General features: G+C 31.0%; 3 protein-coding genes across 4 annotated transcripts; 2 read left to right on the top strand and 1 right to left on the bottom strand.

Moving 5' to 3' along the window:
* Positions 1 to 3,719: 3,719 nt before the first annotated feature.
* On the top strand, positions 3,720 to 7,638 carry LOC112771373 (GABA transporter 1). 2 transcript variants are annotated; one of them, XM_025816099.3, is made up of 7 exons: positions 3,720 to 4,053; positions 4,647 to 4,877; positions 5,739 to 5,836; positions 6,100 to 6,286; positions 6,597 to 6,727; positions 6,802 to 7,035; positions 7,179 to 7,638. In XM_025816099.3, the coding sequence occupies exons 1-7, from the start codon at positions 3,774 to 3,776 to the stop codon at positions 7,557 to 7,559; spliced, it is 1,542 nt and encodes a 513-aa protein (XP_025671884.1). In that variant the 5' UTR covers positions 3,720 to 3,773; the 3' UTR covers positions 7,560 to 7,638. The 2 variants fall into 2 exon arrangements, with proteins under 2 accessions (XP_025671884.1, XP_072081522.1); XM_072225421.1 differs by having other exon boundaries at positions 3,868 to 4,053; positions 4,163 to 4,877.
* Positions 7,639 to 8,009: 371 nt separating this feature from the next.
* Positions 8,010 to 10,929, top strand: LOC112771374 (GABA transporter 1-like). The gene is made up of 7 exons (XM_025816100.3): positions 8,010 to 8,186; positions 8,737 to 8,967; positions 9,136 to 9,233; positions 9,371 to 9,557; positions 9,659 to 9,789; positions 9,911 to 10,147; positions 10,262 to 10,929. Exons 1-7 carry the CDS (start codon positions 8,069 to 8,071, stop codon positions 10,640 to 10,642), a joined length of 1,383 nt encoding a protein of 460 aa, XP_025671885.1. The 5' UTR covers positions 8,010 to 8,068; the 3' UTR covers positions 10,643 to 10,929.
* Positions 10,890 to 13,808, bottom strand: LOC112771375 (AT-hook motif nuclear-localized protein 6-like). Its single transcript, XM_025816102.3, has 6 exons — positions 13,672 to 13,808; positions 13,283 to 13,551; positions 13,107 to 13,171; positions 12,677 to 12,805; positions 12,432 to 12,584; positions 10,890 to 11,256 (listed from the first exon to the last, which is right to left on the bottom strand). Exons 2-6 carry the CDS (start codon positions 13,311 to 13,313, stop codon positions 11,062 to 11,064), a joined length of 573 nt encoding a protein of 190 aa, XP_025671887.1. The 5' UTR covers positions 13,314 to 13,551; positions 13,672 to 13,808; the 3' UTR covers positions 10,890 to 11,061.
* Positions 13,809 to 14,520: the final 712 nt, after the last annotated feature.

Below are 14,520 nucleotides of genomic sequence, written 5' to 3'. Positions count from 1 at the left end.
TTTGAGAAAAAGTGATTTATGGCTTGAATGATGATTGATTTGATGTGAATTGTAATGAAGTGCAGAAATGATGATGAATAAATGAATATGTGGCCTTTGCACTTCTTTTATCTGAGATACGAGTTTCCGTGGATAAAGTACCGTGACTTGCCACCACGTGTTCCAGGTTGAGATTCGATACTCTGTTGACCCTACGACGTAAGGGTGACCGGCACGTATAAATTTCCAGGAATGGTACCCCCATTGAGCAATTTGATATATATATATATATATATATGAGAAAAAGCTATGCATAGATTCATGGAGATGCGCGTCGGGGGACAGTCTAAGGATTTAGCAAACTAGACTCTCGGGTTGGCTTGATAAATGATAACCGACAGATGAGACTCATTAGCCATAGGGCAGGCATTGATCATATGCATCTACGTGACATTGTTTGGGTGTGCATATGGTAATTGATTTGCCTACGTGAATAATTATGTCTAATTACTAATTGCTCTGCTTGATATAACTGCTTGATTGTGTTTGAACCTTCTTACTTGTGTTTGTGACTGAAAAATGGTTGGATTGTGGTGGATTGACTGTTGATTGAAATGTTTGGGCCTATGGCCGTGATTGATTATGTGATGGGTCGAAGGCTGTGAATGGTTTGTGTTTTTAGTTTAGTAAAGTATGAAAAACTAAACTGGTTCAGCATAGACTTAATGAACCTATGTTTGGAACAGTTTGGTCATTCATACTGCCTAGGAAAAACTCTTTTAAAAAGGTTTGAATTTTTGGAGAATTAATGGATTTCTCTTTTAAAAGGATTTCAAATTTTGAATGTGGATCTATGGTTTTGAAAAGACACATAAGGCGGGTAACAATCACTATACTTTAAAAACAGTTTTTATTTTCACGTATCCTATTATAATAATTCTGTAACCCTATAGTGAGAACCCTTTCGAGAACGATGTTCTCACTCCCCTACATGTCTTTCCTTTTTCAGGTTATAGACGACGAAGTTCGGAAGAGCTTATTTACTCATCTTTTGTTTTAAACGATGTTTGTGCTGTATTAGTTACTTTTTCCCTCGCCTTTTATCTTTGCGAGTTTTTATAAGAGGAATAGGTATTTGATTATGTAATGCTTGTAAAATTAATATATATATATATATATATATATATATATATATATATATCTTGTAAGTATTGATATTTGTATGGATGTAAGTTATCTATTTAAAAGTCTTCTGAGCAGTAATTCGGTTTAAGTTTTTAAACAAGCTCATATTTTAGTATTAAATATTTTTAGAGTCGTCGTAATACCCGAGCTATCAGAGTGGCGCATCCGGAAGTGTGACATTTTGATAGTTAGGGTGTTATAGAAAATGCATACGGAACTGTCACGGAGAAACACAGACGGAATTATTACGAAAAAACGTAGACGAAACTGCCAGATGAGAGTGAAACTATATGATTTCTCTATGAGAATAGGTAAGTAGCGGATGACAATGGTGTTTGATCATTCGACTCGGAGAGACACAAGAGGAAGAGAATAGACTAGTCGGTGAGGTGAAAAAGTATATAAAAAAAGTGACAAAATACAAGAAAAAATGAAATGGAGAAAAAGTTTGAAAAATACGGTAATTTAACCAAAAGAAAAATAATGTATCCTCCTCAAAGAGGATACCATGGTTTTGATACCATGTTAGAAAGAATAAGAGAGAGCGAGAAAATGTTTATATATATATTTAAGTTGTATAGAATGATTTATATGTGTTAAGAGAATTAAAATAATAAAGACATAAGATCCTATAATAATAAAGACATAATATCCTATAATATATAGAAGGGTATTTATTCCTTTTTTTTTCTTATTCATCTTTTCATTCTTGTTTTACTCTTTTAACAAGAATTAAAAAAATCAAACAAAGAAGAAGAAGAAACATATAATGCTGCAAAATTACTTGGAAGCTGATGAACTTACATTCATTCAACTAAAAGAAAGAAAGAAATTAAAAAAAGAAGAAGAAAAAATGCATTAAAGGAAACATTTTTGTATATTTGTAGCAAAATTTCGGTGTAGGAGTTCTGAATCTAAATTATTATTGTGATGAATTTATTCTATTCTCGTTTCGGTGTATTTTGTAAAACTTTCGGTATATTTTGGAAATCTTTCAGTGTATTTTGAAAATTTCTCGCTGTATTTATATTCTGATAAGTTTTGCATAATTCAAAACTCTTCCTCTTCCTCCCCCTCTTTATCTTCTGCTGCTTCTTCTTCATCATCATCATCTTTTTTTTTTTGTTATTCATCTTTTCTTTCTTATTTTACCTTCTCAAGTTTCTTGTTGTTTTACTCTCTTAACAAGAATAAAAATAAAAAAATCAAACAAAGAAGAAGAAGAAACACATAATGCTGCAAAATTACTTGAAAGATGATGAATCTACATTTATTCAACTAAAAGAAAGAAAAAAAGAAAAAAAAAGAAAAAATACATTAAAAGAAATATTTTTGTGCATTTATAGCAAAATTTCGGTATAGGAGTTCTGAATCTGAATTATTATTGTGATGAATCTTTTCCATTCTCATTTTAGTGTATTTTGAAAATTTTTATGTGTATTTTGAAAAATTTTCGGTGTATTTTAGAAATTTTTCGGTATATTTGTATTCTGGTAAGTTCTGCATAATTCAAAACTCGTCCTTTTCCTCCCCTCATCTTCTGCTGCTGCTTCTTCTTCATCTTCTTATTTCATTTTCTCATAATTCTTCTTCGGAAGAACAAATTAAATAAAGAAAAAAATACATAATGTTGCAAAATCAATAAAAAAAGAATGAGGAAAAAAATGCAGCAGCAGTAGCAACAACAGCAATAAAAAGAATAATGATGAGAATGAAACACTCAAAGAAAAAGGAATGCGAAGAAAAAAGAGGAGGAACGCAAAGAAAAAGGAGGAGGAAGAATGCGTGATTTAACCGTTGGAGGAGGAACGCGAAGAAAAACAACAGAATAAATGTTTGTGAAGAAAAAGAAACGCGAAGAAAAAGGAGGAGGTACACAAAGAAGAAAGAGAAGAAGAAGAAGGAGGAGAAGGAGTAACGCGAGATACAAACGTCAGAGGAGGAACGCGAAAAAAAACGGTGTGATTTTATGCACGCGTTATGTATGTGAGTTTTGTTAAGTTAGAGTTAACTTGTTTGGATTTGTTTGCCAAAAAGATTTGTTATGTATAAGGAGAGGGTAAATTTTATTAGTACTTATTAGAGTAATAATCTGTTGTTACGGGTTAAAAGTATCGTGCTATATACATACTAAATGTGGAATTATGCTACAAATAATAGATCCGGAGTAAATAATCTTTGGTGGAAATTAAGTTAATTAATTGGCAGACGGCAGTGTAATAGGGAACACTTACATCCGGCTTCAATTATTAGAGTATAAAAATATCATGTAAATGTCACATTTTATTTAATAATAAATGCATGTGTTTTCATAAAAAAAAAATTGAGTAGAGTAAGAACTATATAAGAACAAATAATGCTAATAATGAACAACTACGTACGCTCTGACTTTCAAGTTTCAACAAACAACAGATCCAAGACATTATGAGTGATGTACAATCTGGACATTATATATATTATATAATAATAATAGTAATAGTAATAATATTATATTATAATACTATTTGTTGCTGCTATTATATATTTATATGTACAAGTCGGTCATAAGCCGTAACCATCTGTCAAACAAAGAAATTGTTGACTACAAATATCAACAGAACGTGTGATGAATGTATAGTTGTTGGAACAAATTGATTGTTCTGTATACTATTCGGCTCTTTTGTATTATTATTATATATATGAAGACTTTTTGCTCATTTACTTATTCGGTATTAGAGCCCTTCAACACAAACTCTCAGGGAAAGAAAGATAGAGAGAAAGAAGCTATGGACACATTGCTTCCAACCTCAACAGCAGTACATGAAGCAGAGAAACCCAACTATAACAATAATCTTGCTTTTCAAGAAAAAGATGTGGATGCAGGAGCTCTCTTTGTTCTCAAATCAAAAGGTATGTATGTAATACCAAAAACATATACTCTTCTTAATTATACTAAGCTTTCTTCATCTTTTTAGTTCTGTAAACTTTGTTAACCCGAATCATGTTAATTATTTAACAGGAAATTTTTGGGATCGATTTGTTTCTGCTAGACGAGAAATGAAGAATAATCATTTTTAGTATTTGTGGTCAAATAGCATAAATACTAAATTATCTTTAACAAATAAATTTTACTAATTTTTGTGTGCAAATTCTGAAAATATGAGTGCAAACTGTATTGATTCATAAGTACAAAATTCTGATAAATGTAAGTACAAATTATATACTTATTGTGTGTAAAATATGGTAATATGAGTACAAATTATTATTGACTAAGTGTTAATAAAAAATGATAATATTTACTAACTACGTAATATTGCTCTTATTTTAGTAACCATGTATATGTATGATTTCATTTTGATATCAGTAAAAATAATTATTTTTTACATTGACTAAGTAAATAATTATTCAAAAAAATGATATGATTATGCGATTATGTAAAACGTTGTACATAAACGTTGTACATTGTATCAAAATTAAACTCTATATAATTAATTAATTTGTAGGTTCATGGATGCATTGTGGTTACCACTTAACAACATCAATAGTGGCACCACCACTCCTAAGTCTTCCATTTGCTTTCACGTTTCTTGGATGGACGGCTGGGATCTTGTGTTTGGTTATTGGAGCTGCCACCACTTTCTATTCATATAATTTGATATCTCTTGTTCTTGAGCACCATGCTCAGCATGGTAGACGCCAGCTCCGATTTAGAGACATGGCTAGCGACATTTTAGGTACTAAACGTTTTTCCTGTGTTTATATTTCATCATATTTGTTCTTAAATTGTCTTTGTTTTGTCCTCATGAAAAATGAATGATTTATTTGGTAGGTGGATGATTTAGACAGAAACTAATTTTCTATAGTTTTATATTCTTTCTTTTTTACCTTTAGAATCTTATTAGTTGAATATATGCAATTTTTTTAAGAAAAATCAAAAAGACTTTTGTGCTATAAGAGACAAATTAAGTGAGATATAGCCGGAAGCAAAAGCCAAAACCAAAAGTCCAAAACTCGTGTTGAAATTTCTTGTTAAGGTTATCTATGTTTTGTTAAAAAAATTTAATTTTATCTAAACATTTTTTGTATTGTTACTTTAAAAAATTTTAAATTTATAATGTTTTAATAATTTTTTCAATATATAAAATACTTCGATAAGTGTATTTAACTAATATTCAATTATTGAACAGTAGTTGACCGTTGAAAAATATTGGCTATAACATGTACTACGTGTATAATGAAATGGAAGGTACCTATCTTCTTAGTACCACAAATATTAAATGACTACACAGATATTGTCTTCTTTCATTAAAGGCTTCTTTCCTAACAAGTTGTATTAAATTATCACCAATTAGTAATGTCCTTTGATGTTAACACTTAACAAGCAAAGATTTCATGAATCTTGTTTGAACTTCGCTAGTCTTGAAAGAAGTAAATGAAACATTGACATGTGTAAACAGTTAAACACACAAATGGAGTCATTTGGTAGGCCCAACTCAAATGGGCCTATTAATTGGGCCTGAGATAATGAATCGTCATTAAAAAGAAAAGTGATCAGTATAATTAATTAATTATTAATTAACATTTAATTATGGTAGGTCCTCGGTGGGGTCGGTATTTTGTGGGACCAACACAATTTGCAGTGTGCTATGGAGCTGTGGTAGCTTGTACTCTACTTGGAGGACAATGCATGAAGGTAAGTAATGCAAAATTCGAAGTTTTAGAATTGGCAGCGATTTGTAATTATTAATTAATTATTATTAATATTTTTAATAATATAAAATTATATTTAATAATATAAAATTATTTATTTTTTTATTAGTTATATATTTACTAAATTTTAATAAAAGTATTGATTCTTTAAATTTTTTTTATGCAGAATTGAAATGCAAATATATTCTATACCTTCATTTTTTGTTCTAACTCTAAAAATATATTTTTGTTTAACTATATATGCAGGCAATTTACGTGCTAGCAAACCCAAGTGGTAATATGAAGCTTTATGAGTTTGTAGTGATATTTGGCTGCCTAATGCTGATTTTGGCTCAAATCCCATCTTTTCACTCATTGAGGCACATTAATCTTGTCTCCTTAATCCTTTGCTTGGCTTATAGTGCATGTGCTACTGCTGGTTCTATATACATTGGTACTTTCCTTCCCTCCTTAGTAACATAATAGTTAAGAGGAAACTATCATTTTTACTATCCTAAATTTATGATATTGATAAATCTAAACTGTTTTGTGTCTTTAAAATATAGTTTTTGTGTGACAGATTTGTCAATATTTTAAACATTCATAGATAGAAATAGTAATTTATTACTTTTCGTGAATATATGATAAGTTAATTTCATTTATTTATAGATAGATTTGTCAAACTTTTATGGATAAAAATGATAATCTATTCAGCAATGTCATTTGAGGCACCACACTAACATATTCTGATCCTACTTAACCAGGAGACTCTTCAAAAGGGCCAAAAAAAGATTATTCCATAAAAGGTGATACAGAAAATCGAGTATTTGGAATCTTCAATGCTGTTGCCATCATTGCCACAACTTACGGAAATGGAATAATCCCTGAAATCCAGGTCTCATTGAACATCTTAATACTATTCAATCCGTCATGAAACTATTCATCTTAACACTATTCTTTTGGTCACAGGCAACATTAGCAGCACCAGTGAAAGGAAAGATGTTCAAAGGGCTATGTGTTTGTTATATTGTGCTTATATTCACTTTCTTTACCGTAGCCATATCTGGCTATTGGGCATTTGGAAATGAAGCTTCAAGCCTCATCTTAACCAACTTTGTGGACAATGGGAACCCTTTGCTTCCAAGATGGTTCATCTATGTCACCAATATTTTCACAATAGTGCAATTATCAGCTGTTGGTGTGGTAAGTAATCATAATATACTCCGTGCTAACGTACCATCTATTCACTGTTAAATCGAGCGTGAACTCTATTGAACAGTGGATGGATGGTACGTAGTTTACAACTATTATTCAACATTGAAATTGAAACATATTTTTTGGTGCAGGTGTACCTGCAACCCACAAATGAAGTTCTGGAGCAAGCATTTGGAGATCCAAGAAGCCCTGAATTCTCCCCAAGAAATGTAGTCCCAAGATTGGTTTCAAGATCACTAGCCACAGCAAGTGCAACAACAATAGCAGCAATGCTTCCTTTCTTTGGTGACATAAACTCACTGATTGGAGCATTTGGTTTTATACCACTTGATTTCATTTTGCCAGTAATATTCTTCAACATGACATTTAAACCATCCAAGAGAAGCCCAATTTTCTGGCTCAATGTTACCATTGCTGTTGTTTTCTCAACTGTTGGAGCCATTGCAGCTGTTGCAGCAGTTAGACAGATTGTTCTTGATGCCAAAAATTATCGATTGTTTGCGAATGTATGATGACGCGATCATGTAAAATATCATCCAATAGTTAAACTAATTAGAATTTTATCTATAAAATGTTGTCATTTGCCACTAATTTAACTTGAATACTACACAAGATGAAAACAACGGATGAAGAGAAAGCATCACTGGTTGAAAACAATTGGATATAAGCTTAGGCTTAAGTTATAAAAATCACTTATTTGAGCACCATTAATATTCAAAAGTTTGCAGCTTATGTTATCTAATATAGTTGAAAATTAAGGAGGTCTTGACTTTTCAGCAATCAGCAAACTCAGGATAATGTGAATTGTGGTGTCCATTTTTTATTTTATGCACGAGTAGTCAAGAAAGTTGAAACGAAAATATCCTGCTATGAATATTAGTCAATCTTCTATTTTTTGGTCGCCGCCTTTGCCTTTGCTTCACACACACCCCACATACACAAATATATATATATATATATATATATATATATATATATAGAGAGAGAGAGAGAGAGAGAGAGAAGAAGAAGAAGAAGAAATATGTTGGTTGCAACTACCACTATATCACATGAAGCAGAGAAGCATAATGATTGTAACCAAGTTGATGAGCACCAAAAAGATGTTGATGCAGGTGCTCTCTTTGTCCTCAAATCTAAAGGTAACTAATGATCTCTTTTGTTTGGTCCGTATACCTTTCTTAGGTGCCCTTTTTACATGTTTGGATGGACACTAGAGGACTCAAACCAGAGTTTAGGAGTTTGTAGTAACCATATTATGATCACGGCTCTAATAGGAAGTCCTAAACAGAATTTATTTCAGTTCAAAATAAACGTGGTATCTTTGACTACTTTCAACTGTGATTGAACTTCTAAACTTCAAAAAAAAAAAGGTTAAGATTATTTATTCTACCTATGACCTGTTTGTTATTGAAAATTTTTAATAATTATTATAAACTAGAAAGGGACATAGAGTGATATGTAGGTGACTTTTTCAAGATTCAACAGTTCTTATAAAAATATTGTTGGATTGATGCAGACTTATTAGTCAAATTCTTTCAAATTTATTCTTACTTCACACTGATAACTAAGTATGAACAAAAAACTGACACAATTTTTTCTCACCAATATAATCAAAATAATCTTTAGGAGTTGATACAAAAGGATATCCTGTAATGCAAGATGTGATTCATGAATGTGATTGATTTGTAGGTTCATGGGTTCACTGTGGTTATCACTTGACAACGTCAATAGTGGCACCACCACTCCTAAGTCTTCCATTTGCTTTCACTTTTCTCGGATGGACGGCTGGGATCTTGTTCATGGTTATTGCTGCTGTTGTTACTTTCTATAACTACAACTTGATATCTCTAGTTCTTGAGCACCATGCTAATCAGGGTAGGCGCATGCTTCGATTTAGAGACATGGCTCGCGACATTTTAGGTACCAAACAACTTCCCTACTCTAGTGATCTAGCAGTTAAGGACTATCTTCATTTGAGTCCTGCATAAAATTAGAATATTGTTATATTAACAAGGTTTGGCATGTTAGATTAAAATACAAATTTTTAAAAATGAATTACAAAACTTGACTTTATTGAATTTGATATAGGTCCACCATGGGGTCGGTTTCTTGTGGGGCCAATTCAATTTGCACTATGCTTTTGTGTTGTTGTGGCTTGTATCCTTCTTGGAGGACAATGCATGAAGGTGAGTTTGGTTTACATTTCTCACATATCAAGTGATGAGAAGATGATATACTATACATGCCAAAGTGAGTAGTAGTGAAACAAAGATCACTTGAATCTTGTTATAATGTGACTAAAATGATGAGGTGTTAATTGCAGACGATTTACCTACTATCCAACCCAAATGGTTCTATGAAGCTTTATGAGTTCATCGTGGTATTTGGCTGTTTCATGCTGATTTTGGCTCAAATGCCATCTTTTCATTCATTAAGACACATTAATTTAGTGTCTTTGATTCTGTGCTTGGCCTATAGTGCATGTGCTATTGCTGGTTCCATTTACATTGGTACTTTCCTTTCCCTCCTTAGCACCCAAATTAATTATCAGCTATGGTTCCATTCAATCAATTAACTTATCCCTTTACTTCCTTAATTCTTGGCTAATCAGGATACTCATCAAAAGGGCCCAAAAAGGATTATTCAATAAAAGGCAACACAGAGAGTCGCATTTTCGGAGCCTTCAATGCTATGTCCATCATTGCTACAGCATATGGAAATGGAATAGTCCCAGAAATCCAGGTCTCAAAGTAGCTAGATCAGTTCCTTAAAAGTTGAAAATCTTAGTACTACTCAAGTCATCATCAGATAATTCATTTAATGCAAAGTGGTATGTTTATGCTTGCATTTTCTTTGGTCACAGGCAACATTAGCACCACCAGTGAAAGGGAAAATGTTCAAGGGACTATGCATTTGTTATGCTGTGATTATAGTAACTTTCTTTGGTGCAGCCATCTCTGGCTATTGGGCATTTGGAAACCAAGCAGAAGGCCTCATTTTAACCAATTTTATGGACAGTAATGGGAAGCCATTGGTGCCAAAGTGGTTTATTTACATGACCAACATTTTCACAATTGCACAACTAGCAGCTGTTGGAGTGGTAAGTGCTAAGTATCACTGAAGCAATATTCTATATAGTTTGCTACTTTTTATGATTAATTAGCATACAAATAAGAGAACTAGCATAACTATATTGCTAACATTTCTGGTGCAGGTGTACTTGCAGCCCACAAATGAAGTGTTGGAACAAGCATTTTCAGACCCAAAAAGCCCGGAATTTTCGCAGCGCAATGTAGTCCCCAGATTGATTTTGAGGTCACTAAGTACAGCTATTGGAACTGTTATAGCAGCAATGCTTCCCTTCTTTGGTGACATAAACTCTCTCATAGGAGCTTTTGGTCTTATGCCACTTGATTTCATTCTACCACCGGTCTTCTTCAATTCGACGTTTCGGCCGTCCAAGAAAACTCCCATTTTCTGGCTGAATGTGAGTATTGCTGTTGTTTTCTCCATTGTGGGAGCTATAGCAGCAGTTGCAGCAGTTAGGCAGATAGTTCTTGATGCCAAAACTTATCAGCTATTTGCTAACTTGTGATATAAGATTGTGTCATGTTGCAATTTAATGATTTTATTACAATATAATCCTCAATTTTATTTATATAGAGTTTAATTTTGATGCATTGACAATATAAAATGTTTTACACAATCGCGTAGTTATTTGCTTTACACTTGTAGTGCATCAAAATTAAATTCTATATAAGGAACCTAGAATTCTAGTTATTATCAATTTTGGTAGCATGAAATCTAGACAATGTTATCATAGAAATGTGATAAACAATACATGAATAATCTTATATGTTATATGGATGGATTTTTAGGTTATATTTTAATTATATGTTCTCTCTACCAAAAACAAAACAAACAATATATGCATGCAACAATAGTATGCTATCCTGAAACAACAGTGAACCTTTACATATCAAACTAATCACATTATTCTGAAACTACTCTTGCTCATGACTCATATTGTTCATCAGAATCAAAGAATTCATAATCCATAGTACACTCTATGCAAGGATCATCATTTGCACTTGCAGAGTTAGAGTGCTTAATTATGTTCTTCTCTGATGATGCTGTGGCATTTGTTGGAGCAGCTTCGCCTTCCATGGTGCTCTTTCCCTCTTCTTTCTCTGAGTACGCCATAAGAAGCTAATGGACACAATGTATGGTGTTAGATAGAGAACACAATCTTATCCATTTTTAACAGTATTAGAAAGAATCAAATCAAGAATTAGCACAAATAAAAGGGTAAAGGATACATTTTGTTCCTAACGAAATTTAGATTCGGAACAAATATGCAAAAAGCTAATGCTATGAGTTTTTTAGATAACTAAAATGATAATAGAAGAATTTTTATAGTTAGTTATAAAATAATATGTATATATAGCTCTTAAAACAAATGTAATAAATTTTATAGTATAATACTATAATGAAAATTAATTTTATTAATCTATATTTTATATATATTGAAGTATTTGGTTAAGTAGTATTTTTTTACTCTTAAGAAAAAGATATCATAATAAATTTTATAGTATAATAAAATATAATTCTATCAATCTATAGTGGATATATATTAAAATATTTATTTAAGTAAATTTTTTTGATAAAGTATAAGAAAAAAGAGTCAATATTTTTTTATTTGGTTTTGATAAATCTAAGTATTTTTTTTTTTAAATATCATTGAATATCAATTACTTTATAACTTATAATATCATCTTGAAAATTCAAAAATTTATAAAAAAATATAATATTTAAATTATTTGATCTATAATATAAAATATATAAGAATAGAGTAGTATTTTAATAAATAGAATTAATGACAAATAAATAATATGATAGTTATTTTGTAAGAAAATAACCTACTAATATATTAAATTTATTATTAATTAAGAGATATGCTAATAAAGGTCATTAGATGAGAAGACACAATTGAAAAAACAAAGTTAAAATTGTATAAAAATTACAACCTGACAAAAGAATTTATGTGACAATAGAATAAGATAAAAGAGATGTCATTTTTCTAGTTGTAAGAAGATATGAGTATCAATTTTTTTAAAAAAATATTTTTAATGTTTAATTTTATTCAATTTTATTTTTAATATTTTTTATTTATTTAATTTTATCCCTAATTTTTTTATTTTGTGTCAAAACTTTTTTTAGATATTTTAAATTTTATCCTTAACATTTTAGATGTAGTTAATGTCCAAGATAATTTTGACACAAATAAAAAATATTAAAAATAATATTAAGAATATTTAAAAAAAAAACTACAAACGCTGAGAACAGGTGAAAAATAAGTTAAGAGATACTCTAAAAATTCTTACTTGAACAGTGTCATTGGCCATCAAGGTGTTGATGAGGGTACCAGCAAAAGCAGTTCCATTAGAAGCAGCCAGTGTGATGCTCAAACTCGAAGCTTCAGAACCATCGTCTCGCAGCATATAAAGTCCAGACATTGACAGAATCTCAAAGCTCCCCTGCATGCACATTGCACAAAAGCATTAAATAAGTGGACAACAACATGAAACAATGACACGCATGAACATAATAAGTCATTGTTGCTTTGTACCTCATATATACGAATTTCATTTGAGTTTGGTCTGCCAAATACGGCTCTTGCTATACTACCAGAAGCAGAAAGTATGCAACCAAACCGATTGCTTGCTCCCCATGCCTCCAATATCTCCTTCGCCACATCCTGCACCAAATTTAAACCAAAACTCCTTATTATGTTGGTTTATTCATTTTTAATTTGTAATGATGTTAGATTGTAGTTAGTAATTGATAGTTAAAGATATTTATGATTTTCGTTGTAAATATCTCTATAAATAGCTAATTTCCATCTTGTATCTACACATAATTTTAAATACACATAATATTTTCTTCAGTTTTTTCTCTTGGATTCTAACAGATTGATAACTTTTAATGACCTTTAACATGTAGCCTCGGTTAAATCCTAACTGATATAATAGAAATTTAAGAGTGTGATAGGATGGTACCTGTCCAGGATTCACAGTCAACTCATAAGGGATAAGCTTCCCCAATTCTTGTACTTTGATGCCATCTTTAGCATATCAAGTTTCAAATATAAGAGATTTATAAAAAAAAACATAATATAAAGCTTAGATTGAATCATTAATGTAATAAGCATAATTGTCAAATCGTAAATCATTACGTGAAACTTTTGAGCAATTAACAGAGGGCATTGGCAGAAGGCAAAACACAGCAGCAGGGGCTCTCTGATTCTATTATATATTTATATATAATTTGTGACCCATCAAACAAATTTTGCCACTGAATCGGAAACGGAGCGGTTCCCAAGATGCATGCGCGATTCAGAAGGGAGGCCATTTCCAACCTTTGCCATTTTCAAACAAATCAATCTCTTAATCTAAAACTTTTCCATGTCTCTTCATATGTTAAGACTTAAGAGAATGATATTACCTATAACCAAATTATGAAAGATATTAGTGTCTATTAAATAGGTTACTTAACCCTTATAACTCGGAAGATAACAGTTATACTTCGGATACTTAATCAAAACATTTTAAAAACTGCTTCCACCTCTATAGGACTTGCAGAAAATCTCGGAGAAGGTAACGAGAGTTCAGTTACGCAAAACAACAATAAATACAAGGACTAGGCGGACAGGCAAATCAGAAACATAGTCATAACTCCAATAATGTCAGTTCTATTCACCCTCATTTTAGTAGATTCTTATTTGACTTAGAGAGTCGGTGTCCAAGTAATAGACAAACAATAGCGGTGAGCTATATCTCGGAAGTGTATTCTTGACGGAACAAAATAAATCAAAACAAAATAGATTCAAGTAGAAATTTACATACAGTTATCTTTACAAATAATTAATAATAAAGAATGATAAGATGAAATATGTTAAATCATTTAATGTTTCTCCGTTCTCAACAACTACTTCTATTATATATATCTCAGCAGCAGATAACTATCAAATATTTAATAATAAATGTGTGTACATTGAGACAGGCCATAAAATTGTCAATGATAATATCCAAAGTCACAAGACATGGTCTACTTTATTTATTTAGAGTTTGTTTGAAAACTTATAAATTAGAATTCACTCTATAATTAGAATTCTTTTTTCTTATTTTGGAACTAAGTAAAAAGAAAGGATTTAGACTCCTTTGAGAATTTCAAGTCTCACTTCTCTTTCATTTACAAATCAGACTAAAAGTGGCCTAATTTTAAAATTAATTCTCACATCAATTTAACTTAATCAATTCTCACACCAATTTAATTTAACATGTCAAATGTCAAAAATATCCCTATTTAAATAAGTGAAGATTTAATAAAATAATTTTATTAAGGACAAAATTGTAAAAGAAAAAAATTTAATTCATGTAAGAGTTATTCCAAAGCAAAGAATTAAATTCTATT

Source organism: Arachis hypogaea, chromosome 18, assembly GCF_003086295.3.
Source record: "Arachis hypogaea cultivar Tifrunner chromosome 18, arahy.Tifrunner.gnm2.J5K5, whole genome shotgun sequence".
Classification (NCBI taxonomy): Eukaryota; Viridiplantae; Streptophyta; class Magnoliopsida; order Fabales; family Fabaceae; genus Arachis; species Arachis hypogaea.
This window is presented reverse-complemented; position numbering and strand designations above follow the sequence as displayed.